At 42.5% G+C, this 13,248-nt stretch overlaps 1 protein-coding gene across 1 annotated transcript; it reads right to left on the reverse strand.

Moving 5' to 3' along the window:
* Positions 1-8,055: 8,055 nt before the first annotated feature.
* On the reverse strand, positions 8,056-12,627 carry sox4b (SRY-box transcription factor 4b). The gene has a single exon (XM_050046270.1). It carries the CDS (start codon positions 11,999-12,001, stop codon positions 10,754-10,756), a length of 1,248 nt encoding a protein of 415 aa, XP_049902227.1. The 5' UTR covers positions 12,002-12,627; the 3' UTR covers positions 8,056-10,753.
* Positions 12,628-13,248: the final 621 nt, after the last annotated feature.

Consider the following 13,248-nt stretch of genomic DNA (forward strand, 5'->3'; position numbering starts at 1 on the left):
ACACAACAACTCAAAGCAAATGTAACATAAGGACTGATTAAGAGCAAAAGAAGAGGCCGAACAGACTGCACCACATGTGTCAAGTCTGCTGAAACAGAAACTTTGCATAATATGTCACAGTGAAGTTGCACACAACATCAGATCGGTCAAGAAAATGTACTGAATCTTGTCATTAATTAAAAGACAAAGGTTTATGTAGTAGGGGTGTATACCAAGAAAAAATTGTCATAAGTTGTCCCTATCAAATTATTTAATTATTCTACTATGCATGTGCAGGGAATAGGCCAGTGGTCATGTGGCGCCACAAACTCTGAAACTTGTTCATGCTCATGAGGCACCCGAGGCACTTTATTGGCTAAGTGTGTTGCCAACTGTCTTCAAGTGTGAAAAGTCAACCCTGAGAGTTGTGTCGTCCATTTACAAACCCCCCAGGCTGTGGCAAAGTTTCTGTATCTAAACTTTTTTTTTTAAATCCCAATTTGTCATGCAAACTGCTTTTATTGACTTCATCTCAGGGAGCAGTGACAAGTGACTGACATGATGGCCTGTAAATGGTATAATCACGTTATGGTGTCTCTAAACTACCACAGGTTGGAGAGGAAGTTGTTTGAGAATGCTCCAGAGTGTTGATTCTTTTTAAAGATGTAGCTCAAAATGTATTTTTAGTAAATGTATCTTGAATTTTGCTTGCACTGGAATCAACTCAAGTGTGCCATAAATAGCCACATATTGGGGCAACACAGCCTCTGTTGAGATTCAAGTGATACTGGGAAATAAATGGAGGGGTGTGGGGGGTGCTGCTGGTGACTTTTGCTTCCAAGTAAGCCAGACAGGCCTGCAAACAAGGGGTTGAACAAGGGCAACATCCCAATACAAAGTAATATCACCTACCCATGCCGAGGGCCGAGGAGGATCACAAATGCAATATCCTGCTATCCCAGCGACTTTGGGGCTGCAGGGGACGTTGTCTTGTGGAGAGAGGCACACTGCACATTTTTATAATCCTCAAAGTGTCTCCATGAGTTTCAGATTTCCAAGTGTGCCTAAAATGCATCCCGCCTGGCACTACTGCTGCTGTTGAAGTTTAAATCCTTATGAGATGAGACTTCACCTTCTCCAAAAGAAAAAAAAAACTGCACAGTCTCTTAATCCTCCTCTGCGTCTTAAAAGCCGCTTGATAGGTGACTGTGTACATCTTCCATGTGATTTCCACATATTTTTTCTTTCCTTAACCTCCAACAGGAGAGACGCTTTGCTGGTTAATCTGGTGTTCAAATCCACCTAGGGACAGATCCCAGAGAAATCAAGAAAAAAAGAATGTGGTTAAAACATAATGTAAGTGCAACAATTTTGCCCATTGCTTAAAATAGTAGAATAAAATAAACAATACATTATATGAGAAATGATATTTAACTAAGTAAGACTTTAGGTGTTATTTTGTGAAGCTGTGGAAAAGTTGGTATGAGCTGCATGAGTTTTAAATGAGTTGGAAAAAGTGGGAAAAACAAACATATCCAAAACTAAATGTTTCACAGAATGCTAAACTAATTTTATTTCACGTAACAAACACATCCCTGAGTGCAAACTGTCTTCTTTGTTGCCTAATAAAACGTTTAAGGGTAGGGCTACTATACAATGGAATGCAGCAAATTCAAACAAGTTGTTTGGCCACACCTTCACAAGATGAACAAACTTTTTAAAAATCATGTAAAGTACATTTATAATGTTTTAGACACATGATAAAAATCAATGTGAAACTCTGAAATAAACCTCAAGTTTGTAACTGTTTATCTTGCAGTGCTCCGGCGGGGTTGTATATATTTAAAAGAAAAAAAAGGAATAAAAGATTTTTCTACACTTTGGTGATTAAGCAACAAAAATCAAAATATTTCTTATCCCGTGAAAATCATTTTAAGCGTTCAAGAAAGTTGTTTCCTTGTGGATTTGCGCTCCTTTCTGCTGGTTTTCTTTGTATGGACTGAGAACAAAGGAGCCTTTACTGTAACAAAGAAGCTGCAACGACTTATACCTGTTGCTCTGTTTCCAATAAACTATAACAAGTATCTCAGTGATTTTCGAAACGCACCGACTTTGTATCCATCTTTTTGCCTCCAAGCATTATTCCCCATTCGTGCAACAAGTTTAATTCTGTGCCACTGTTTTGTTTCTTAGAGACTTTACACCTGATTGCATTGTTCTGAATTCCCACAGTGCACTGGCAACTTCGCAAAAACCACGAACACCTCTGTCAGAAAACTACAGCACAGTGGAGGGAACTATTTACAACTATTTAGGAAGTAATACTTGTCACTTTGTCATTTTTCCAGCATGCGTAAAATGTCCTTCTCTCCGCAAACTTCTGACAGGCAGTTGCTTTGTCTTGTGCGTCGCAACATCCCCAAGAGACAAAAACACGGGCAGCAGCACAAACTCCATCTCACCTCCACTAAGGCTCGCTGACAATTCATTCTAAGTATCATATGTTGAGCATTATTGCGCGTTATGAAGATGCGTGCCTGAGCATCCCCTCAAGTTCTCTCCTCAAAGCGCCCCGCATCAGACAAAGGAAAAGGGGACCGCTCCTCTCGCTCCCTCTCTCCTCGCTGCCTCTCAGTCTCTATGTCTCTCTCCCTCTCTCTCCTGCTTTGTGCTCAAGTTTGAGCGCTGACGCACCAACTACCAGCAGCAACTTTTAACTGGAAATAAATTCGAAAATCACTCCCGGAGTGCAAGCAAAGGCAGAAGACAACTCACCTGGGGGCGGTTTGCTCTGCGCGCGTCGCCGTGCGTCGTGGAAAAAGTTTGAGAGGGCACATCTAGCTTTGTGTTGTGGAGTCCCCCTTTGTCTACACGTGTGATAGATGGATGGGGCTCCTTTTGGCCGCGCCTAGTTCATTTCGCTCTCCAAAGAGTCCCGCCCTCTCAAAGTCAAACAACTATGCACACACAACAGTATAGACGGACTGTGGATACGACTGATTCAGAGGGAGCGCGGTGCTTAATTGTTTGCTTTCAGATTCGATTTATTTATTTATTTATTTAAGCTCACCAACTTCACTTGATCAGTTTACTTTCCCCACATCAACCAAGCACCCAATCTATCTGTCTCCCTATCATAAAACATTGATTTACTTTATTGGATTCATTTTTATTTATAACACTGTGTTTACTCGCTCACGCCTCTTTGTTTGCCACATCCTGCAGGTCCCCCCCTTTGATAACTCTCTCTCTGTCTCTCTTCTCTTATTCCACTGGCCACTAAAAGTAACACTCAAACCTGCCACACTCTGTGCTGCATCATTTCTTTATTTATTCTGTCTCTTCTTGTCCTTTTCTTTGTCATGTGTGTCATGTGTACATATAGAAATGGAAGACAAAAACTTTCCTGGATGCACCGCCTGGAGACTACCATTGTGTCTGGCCAGCAGCAGCAGGGGAACAAAGGAAGAGACAAAAGGAAAAAAGAAAGGTCTCTTTGTTTTGTGATGCACAGAGTGGCACGCAAATATGAATGCTGACAAGGCTGCAACAATGTCAAAGCTTTTAAACTGAAAAGCTAATTTGGAGTCAAAGCAGCCTTGTGGGGTTTAAAAATGGCTTCAACTTGTACTTCTTTTATGATTTTAAATGTTAGGGGAATATTCTGTCAGTTAATAACATTATCAAATTACTTAACTGTACTCTCTTCATTTAATTATGCATAACTGCATCAAATGTTTAAAAAGATGCATGAAAATTTGGTTGTTTTATAACCTGGTGTTGTGTTATTTGCTTCTAATTTTAACCAGTCCAGTCTATTATTATTATTACACCTGCTGCTAATTGCAAGCATAAACTGAGCTACATTTTAAGATAAGGGCCATAAATAAGGCTCTTGAGTCAAAATCTGAGACAGAATTTCTGTCAGAGTTCTGCACACATGTGGTTAAACTACTTTTATATGCATCAGTGTTTTCTAGATAAAGCACCGTGGATCATTCCCAGCTGTATAGTAACTCAAGAAGGGAAAGTAAAACAAGATGCGAGTGGTGTTGGAGTCAGTGGCGGCAGTGGAGGTGGTGTTCTGTCTGTTAGTGTGTGTGTGTTAAGAGGGGAGGCGGCGGGGGAGTGGGAGTAGACAACAGAGAAAAGACAGAGAGGAAGTCATACCTGTGTCTCCCCTTTCCCAGTCGTATGTCTTCCTTTTTTGTCCCGATTGTAATATTTTCATGCCCCACAGAATGAAATCAACCACACAGACAGCACACACACACATATGTAAATAGGCGCAATGGCAGTCATTAAACACACGTCACCAGGAAGGTGAATAAAAAATGTAGTCTGTGTGGTCCTGCCTGTTATACAGCACTTCCTTCAACAGACGGACAGGTAGTTCTCCCATCTCTTGGCAGACACACAGGAAGTGGCACTCTCACCCACGACTACCGGGGTCCTGAAAACAAACCAGAAAAACAAACAGGAACTTGTCTGCGAGTTGCAGTTTGCGTGATGATTCTGTTTGTGTGGTTGCAAGCCTACGGGAGCGTCTCAGATACAGAGCCAGACGAGGAAAGCTAAAAAGATAACAGACACCACCACTGTGTCCTCCATTCATATGCCAGACAGATAGAAATAAATAATGAACAAGCAGTGCTACGGTGTGAATTGAAAACAACAGAAACACATGGTGTTGGTACAGAAAATAAAACAGAGAAATAAGTTTTTAAAAAATACAGAGAGAGGGGAGAGATAGTCACACCTCACCACCACCACTACACCATCCATCCCCTCTGGGCTGAGCTTAGAACAGTTGCACATACAGACAGGCAGACATAGAGATACAGTCATGCCTCTCTCACCCCCCCTCCAGCGGAGCTCTTATCCTCCCTGCTGTGGTTTTACTGGGCCACTGACTCCAGCAGTCAGCCCGTTCTGCTCCGCTCTGCTCTGCCCTGGCTGCTGCATGCATATCTCCCACTGCGGAGTCAGCTGAGCCAGGCATGAGACTGCACACTGAACAGGCTACATACAGCTTAGAGGAGTTTAACACACACACACACACACACATATACACGCACACACGAGTGCTGGAGCTGTTAGGAAATTTGCAATATTATACCACAGGCTGCAGATATTATCTCCTCGCATGATACATATTTATCATCAGAGTGTTAAGAAATAAAGTAATGTACAGTGGGTATTACAAAATGCATATGACTACCAGCTGAAAGGAAGACGGTGTTTACATTCAGTGTAAAGTCAGTCGTTACACACAGCCAATTAAGCTCTGATAAAATGCATGTATCTGCATATTGCTGCGACGCTGCAAGGGCTTAGCCGTACAGTAGCAGCTTCATAAAATCACTTATGCACTGGTGCACACTCACTGTATTTCCTCTACAAGTGCAGGCTGCTTTTTGCACATAGCTACAGTTACATGTGCTGTTTGTTATGTGGGTGGCACTTGCTCATCTTTACCTCCTTTCCTGTCATCCTATGGCTGTGAAACAGATCTCACGACACCAACGCTGATTCCTGTGCATAACACTGTATATGGCGAGTAAAGTGAGCCTGATTTTGACGTTGATTTTTTTATGAAATACATACTGCTTACCTACTTATTACACACAGGCAATTAAACTAATTTAACAAGAGTGCTCATTTAAATGCACACATATGCAACAATGTGCAACTGAAATGGCTTGCTACATACATTACATAGCAATTATTATATTTTTTTTATTATAAAAGGACATGCATAAAGTCTGCTATCTTAATGTAATTTTGCATCCAATTACAACATTAAAAAATGCATAGCTCTGTGAACTGGAATAACCACTGGTGTTTATACCATAATGGCTCCGCGTGGTTAACTACAGTAACAGCTATGGCACCTGTAATTTCACACAACTAATTAAGCTATTATGCAATAGAATAGAGTAGTGGTGAAGTATTGCTGCAAGGAAGCTGCACACAACAAATACATACTGAAGGTTCTGCATCCTGAAGATTGTTTGAGTGTGCTGATTTATATTACTGAGTGTGACGGAGGATGATGAACATTTTTCTTTTAAAGATGTATTTGTTGTTAGGCTCAGAGTGTCTGGTCTTAATGCAAGGATGCCAATGTCATGTGGCTTAATTTTATGCATAGAATTTTTAATCACACACACACATGCACACATGCACACATACACACGCAGACACGCACATACCGTAGACAGACAGACATGCTTGTCAGCCATGCTGGAGGGCCCTTGGCTGACTGCTGCTAAACCAGCCCTTCCCCCACGATAAGGGTCTGTCTGGGAGAGGGGGAAGGGAAATCATGACTGTCTGAACACCAGACAGCCAGCATACAGCACAACAGGCTAGAATAAAACAGAGCATCAGTTTGGCTGGGATGAAGCCCGAGAAGATTTACCTTTTGAAATTGTCTCCTATGAACAACCGTTATTACAGCTGTCCCTTATCGCTCAGCCAATCAAAGTGACTCTAGTGTGTGTGCAGCATTTATTAACGTTGCAAATGAGCGACATTTTATTCTTCAGCAGGAATACATTTTGGGCAATTAGCCAAACTTAAGTAGGGAACATAATTGGCTTCTCCAGAAGCACATTAGTATTGAAACATTGCTGTTAGTCATGTGACGGTGGTTAAAGTGGTCACTGTCATCACGTCGTAGTCTCTTTAATATGGCGCCTAGGTGAATTGATACAGTACCTGTGCGATGTACAGATGTGTTAATGGTAGCCCCTTGCTGTGAGGCTCCATCTGGTCAACACGGGTTTGCCTGTCATGTTGGATTCTTGGCTTTAGATGAGTCTATGAGTGTTGACTATGGACTAAAGGATGCAGGCAATAATGTAGCATCTTTTAACAGTGGTTGTTTTGCACCATATCAAACATCTATCTGTCCATGCATCCATTGCTATTTACTATGATGTTGTATGCTTGTAAAGATCCATTTCCATTTCTGAAGATCCTCAAATCACATGAGTTACAGATTGGGAGTTGTTGGGATTCCATTTTGCATATGGACGCAACCATTTCTAAACCATGTTATGTCATACAGCCGTGTAATCATCAGTATGGGACACCCAGGTCTCAGATCAACACTCTCCTACTGAGATACATTTTAAATGCATGATGTAGACTTAAGCCTTATGGGGAGGCTTAACATGAAAACCTATCAAATATGTGTCACGATAGGGTTAAAATAATCTTATTGATTTGCTCTGTCTGAGTCTATAGAAATGCATCTACTTCTTGGATTCAGACTGCCATTGTAAGCTTCCCAAAGGCTTTACAGAATCAAGACCATGCATTCTAAGTCTATAGAGGGGGGGAAGCCTGCTATAAAACTCTCAAAGTCAGTCCTGCCTATTGTACTGTAACTGGGAATAAAAGTGTGCTTCTTTTTTCATAGCTCAGTGATGAGCTTTCCATAAGCTTGGGAGACCATCTATGGGCCATTTACACTCAGTGTGGAAGACGTGTACAAAAGAAGTCTTAGGAAGGATGTGCAGATATGGACGATACTCACTGAATGTGAAACTTTGAGAGACACACAGACTCAGACTGTCTTTCTTTTTAGATGGAGATGTTTGCAAAACACTTATTAGCAGCTAAACAAATGGACTATAGAAAATATGGCCTTTTCATTTCACACCGCAGTGCCCACAATCATTTTTGCTTGTAGTTGGTTATTGGTCAGGATGCAGTAAATTGCAACACAATTGGAGTGAATTTCCCCAAAGCACTTAGTAATTTCCCAGCCTTTGCTTGTTGATTATTCCAAGATAACCACTTTTGGTTGCAAATTCATATAGTGAGGTGTGCTATGGAGTGTCGTTTTTGTACTGAGCTTACATATGTGTTGCCATAACAAATGTATCAGCTACTTAAATGAAGAAAAATAGCTTTGATGGTGTGCTCTTTTTGCACTGCATTGCTAAAGGATCATGCTAATCAATGCACAATGTTGTTAATGTTGCTATGAATCTAATAAGCATACAAACGTGTCACCTTTGCCTACGATGGGAGTCAAAAAGAATCAATAAAGGAGTTGTAGAGTTTCAGTTCCAGCTGATATTTATTTCCTTCCTTGAAAAAGTTCTGTACACAAGTTTATATCAACAATCTGACAGGCAGTGAATGGACACAATTTAGCTGGCATGAGTTTCCCCACCCCCCTTTCTCTGAGTCTCAAAAAAAGGGTGGTTCCTTTGTTTATGGCATGATTAGAGACAATAAATGATAATTCTACACAGCATATTGCACAGGATGGATGAAAAATAAAGTCAATATATTTAAAAATGCTTTCATATATATATAAAAAAAGAGTCCTGAACTGACCACCTTAAATGTAAGTAAGGATGTGTAAAAGATAGCAGTTCTAGACAGTGCCTGTCCTCGATAGCAACAACGTACATAAACACACAATCTTTTTGCTTTATGATACAGTCAAATATACAAAGATCGAGTTCACGTTTCATCGTTTTTCCTCATTTTTTCATTTTTTTCTGAAAAACACAACAGCTAATAACCTGAATCTGAAATACAAATGCTATTCACCATGCCATAAAGATACTAAAACAATTATTAGCTAATAGTTAGCTGACAAGTAGAAAAGATTATATATTCAAATACAATGAGAAACGCAGTACAAGTAGGTGTTTTGCGGAACTCAAGTCAGAAATTTGAATATGCTTGATGTTGTCATCCTTTGCTGTTTGCTTTGCTGTATTGATAAGCCTGTTCAATCCAGTGGTTGATTGGCAAAAATTTATGACATCAATTAATGAAAACATCAAGAAATACGTCAAATTTAAAGCTACAATCTCCTCATTTGTTGTCATAGGCAAAGATATCTGAAGGAAAAATGCAAGAAACAAAAACAAGTGGCTGCTTAAGATAGTGATGCTGTAAAACCCACATGGTCCACAGGAATAGCCTCTAGAAATAATGCATTCCTGTGTCTTTAAGGAGCCTGCAGACTGGCACTGTAAACGTAGAAGGTAGGCAGATACAAAGGCTGGTGCTGCTTTCAAGTGCTGTCGGAAAAATCGTAATTACATCCTTATAACTGGGTGGTTAAGTGCCTAATGTCTGTACTGACAGTACGGGGGGTTCAAGAAAGTCTTGTCAGTGGGTGCTGGTAAAAGTCAGAGAGTTTGTCTTACTTTTTTTTTTTTTTTTTAATTTAAAACCCCAATTACACACTTGAGTCTTCTTGTCTCCTCTGCACTGGTCACACAAGTTAAAAGTACATTGGTACCTTTAATGTCTACATGAAAACAATAGGCACCACAGTGATATAAGGTCTGTTTGCTGGCTGTCCTTATAAAAGCGTTTTAAACAGGCGATACAAAATCCCAAGTACGAGCTTACCATGAGCACTTGAAGGCAGCATGAAAACCAGCCTACCGGGGTATTAAAAATTAGGAAATCCAATACCGCTGTATTAGTAGGCTACACACACCGATTGTTGACTCCCCCATTTTTCTATATAGATTTGTACAAAAATACACTGAGAAAATAATCAAACTGTTTCCTCTCTTTTAAGTGTCCAAAAAGTGTGTACATTTAAATATAAAATGAAATCAAAAAAGTCGTGTGTTTTTAAAACTCTAGCCCTTCGCCTGAGAAGGAAATGTGACAGACACAGACATACTGACAAACAACCGTGTAAGAAAACAAAACAAAACAAGGACTAGATCATGTATACAAGAAATAAAAAAAACAAAAACAAAACAAAAAACAAATGATCAAGTCAAAAATGCTTGGCCCAGTATATAAATACAACATCCCATATAAAATGGCATCTGGATACATGTACAAAACAAAGCTCAGAGGATGAAAAAGAATCGGTGAGGATTTCTCTATAGCTATCATCTGAAAATCAAAACAGAAATTTTGGTCCTGAATCGTAGAGAACACGTTGTATATAAAGTTCAGCACAGATTTGAAGTTGCGTTTGAGTCCTGAAGTTTGAAAAATTACAACAGCTGGTGATTATTTCAATGTCCTTTTTTTTTTTTTTTTTTTTTTTAAAGAGAAGAACCGAAAGCGAGCGCCACCTATCCATTTAAATAACCCTAATACTAGTTTTTAAAACTGCTCGACAGTCTCACAGGAAAAAAAAAATCTCAGCACAAGATAGGAACAAAGTAGGCTATCATGCTTAACATGTTTTTTGCTTTTTGAGAAAATATTCGACTTTTAAAAAACATCAACCCACCTCGGTGTCATTAAAAATCCCTATCGGTGACACACCACAATAAAAATGTCGCACGACAGTCCTATTTCTGTACCTTTTTAGTGGTGAAGTTCACTTGGCGATTGGTAAAAAGTTGTGAAATGTCCCTTTTTTTTTTAAATCAGCAACAACATTGATTAAGTGAACGGCGGACCGCGTAACGTGCAAATCAATCACAGTTTTAAGTTGTTCAAAAAAACAGTTCAGCACTGAGAGGAAACCCAGTCAGTCTCTTCTTCTTCTCTCCTTCTCCTGTTTGCACTCCACTGCTGTGGTTCAACCGAGTCCCCCAGTCCGACGCATCCAGAGAAAAGTACAAAAAGCAAGTTAGTCGCTTTAAAGTTAAGCTTTCCAAGGATCTGCAGCTCTTGTGAACGACAAGGGACGGGGGCTAGTTTCAGTCTGGTGTGGTTATAACACAAACTATTACGCCCACTGCACCAGGAACTTTCTGTTTGTGGTCATATTTGAGCTCGCAGGACATTACCTGTGTATGTTTTGCCTTTTACGCACTCAGTATGTGAACACCAGGTTGGAGATGGTGGACTCCAGCCAGTCCCCGGAGATCATCTCGCTGACTTCGGGCGTGCAGTAGTCGGGGAACTCGAAGTGGGAGCCCCCGGAGCCGGACTCAAAGTTCAAATCCAAGTCCCTGTCCAGCACCGAGGAGCCAAAGCTCCCCAGCGACATGCTATCAAAGCTGGGGCTCGGGTTAATGTCGAGCAAGTCGTCCTCGAACTCTTCATCCTCTGAGGAAGACGAGGAGGACGAGTGGGACGAGGCGGAGGAGTGAGAGCCGGAGGGAGTCGGCGAGGAAGCCCGTCGACTGCTGTATGTGTGCCCGCCGTGGCGCTCCGAAGACCCGCCCAGGCTGCCGCCGCTGCCGGGGGAGTCGGCTCCCTCCTCCCTGCCGCTGGCCGCGTCCTCGTACAAGCTGAGCGGGTCGCTGGAGTCCGCCGAGCTGCTGAGCGTCGGGCTGGCCGGGACCACAACGGAGGACGCGGGGCTGACGCTCAAGTTGGCCCCGCTGCTGCCGAAGACGTATACCCGCTTGGGCTTCTTGCCTTCTGGTATCTGCTTGGCTGCAGAGGAGACAGATTTCGACTTGTAGAGAGAGTTGTGATGGTGCTCTGATGGGTGCTCAGAGGCAAACGGTGATGCTTTGGTGCTACTGCTGCTGCTCCCGAAAAGTGATTTGTGGGGTTTGCTGCTGCTGAGTGATTTGGATCCATTCTTCCTCGAAGATGAGGATGTCTTACTGCTGGTGTTGTTAGAGCTACCGTTGAGTTTCTCCCCCTTGTCTCCGTTACTGCCAGGCTTGGAAGCGCTTGATTTTACCTTCTTCCTCGGCCGGTACTTGTAGTCGGGATAGTCCGCCATGTGCTTGAGCCTGAGCCGCTCCGCCTCCCTGATGAAGGGGATCTTGTCGCTGTCTCTGAGCAGCTTCCACCGCTTGCCCAGCCTCTTGGAGATCTCCGCGTTGTGCATGTCCGGGGACTGCTCCATGATCTTCCTCCTCTCTATCTGCGACCACACCATAAACGCGTTCATGGGTCTCTTGATGTGGCCGCTGGGAGTTTTACACCACGCCGGGTTTTCTCCCAGCTTGTCCCCGGCGGTGGAGGAAGCAGTGGAGCCCGGGGAGAGAGGCGAAGCGGCCGGGTCCAGGTCCATGCACGCCCCGGAGTCGGAGCTCGAATCTCCGGCGAAAAAGGACAGCGCCTCGGCGGTGCTCTCTGTGTGGCTCATTTTCTGCACCATGCTGCCCAGTTATACACACACACAGAGGGAGAGCGATGTGCTGGCTCTGTCTCTCTCCCTCTCTCCTTGGTCCTCCGATTCACTTTAAAGCAAACTCAGCTCTTTTCTGCCCCTCTTCACAGTTTGAGCTGAGTAGAAAAAAGAAACGCAAGAAATAATTCACTCCTGAGATGTGCAGTAAACTCGGTAACAGTTCAGTCCAGTGGAGCCTTAAAAAGGCTAAACGTGTAGAAAAAAAGTTTAATTTCCAGGTTCTGTAGGTGTTAGAACAGCACGGACAGTATAGCCCACTCTCCACTGAGTACCCTGATGTATCTGTCTCTCTCAGTCTCTTCCCGTCTGTGTTATAAAATCAATTCAGCCGTGTGGTGACTGAACATAGTCTATGCAGCTGCAGAGCGCAGACTGAGTGCCACACTGTGCACTCCGGCGCTTACAAAGGGCTCCCAAGTACAGTGTGTAAAGGTAAGTGCTTTTCTCTGCATCAGCTCTGTCCCCCTCTCCTAGAAACAAAAGCCATGCATGCTGGGGAGGAAAAAAAGGAACCTAGAGTTACACTGTCCGCCTTCCATCTGCAGACCCGCAGTCGAGTTTCAAGCAGCCCTCCAGTCCCGGCCCCCCTTGCTTGTATTTATCCCTTCCCGGAGATACAACGGCGATAAAAATCCACCAATCAGACGCTGTCACTACCCTGCCTCTGTGCCAAACTCACGCCCCTCTCTGCGCTGATTGGCCCAAAATGGAATCTAATAATAATCAGCGCGTGCAATGAGGAGCCTCGTGTCTGACCTCATTCCAGAATACAACAAGAAACTTCAATTTTTTTAAAGAGACACTGGCTTATGTTATGGAACCCCCTTTTCTACTCTCCTACCACCAGCCCATGTGTGTACCATTAACATATAGCTATATGGGAAGCTAAGTATACTTTACCATATGGAAACTTTAAGACTGAGCACAGTTTGTACCACAGTGTTGCCTGGGTAATACTAAATAGAAGACACATACCCTGTAATATTAATCCCATTTTCTAGCCACTGCTACACACTGTTGATGTTATGAATGGTGCGCACCTATAATACTGAATAGAGAGCATGTGGAGCCAGAGCACTTGCCAGCGCAATGCAGGGGATGTGTTTTAGCATTACCTAATGTTTACAGTATATCACAGATGTTGTGGAGGCTGAAACCTGAAATGACCACCTTTATGGCTGACACAATTATGGCAATCTAATGTGCTGTTTATC

Source organism: Epinephelus moara, chromosome 6, assembly GCF_006386435.1.
Source record: "Epinephelus moara isolate mb chromosome 6, YSFRI_EMoa_1.0, whole genome shotgun sequence".
Classification (NCBI taxonomy): domain Eukaryota; kingdom Metazoa; phylum Chordata; class Actinopteri; order Perciformes; family Serranidae; genus Epinephelus; species Epinephelus moara.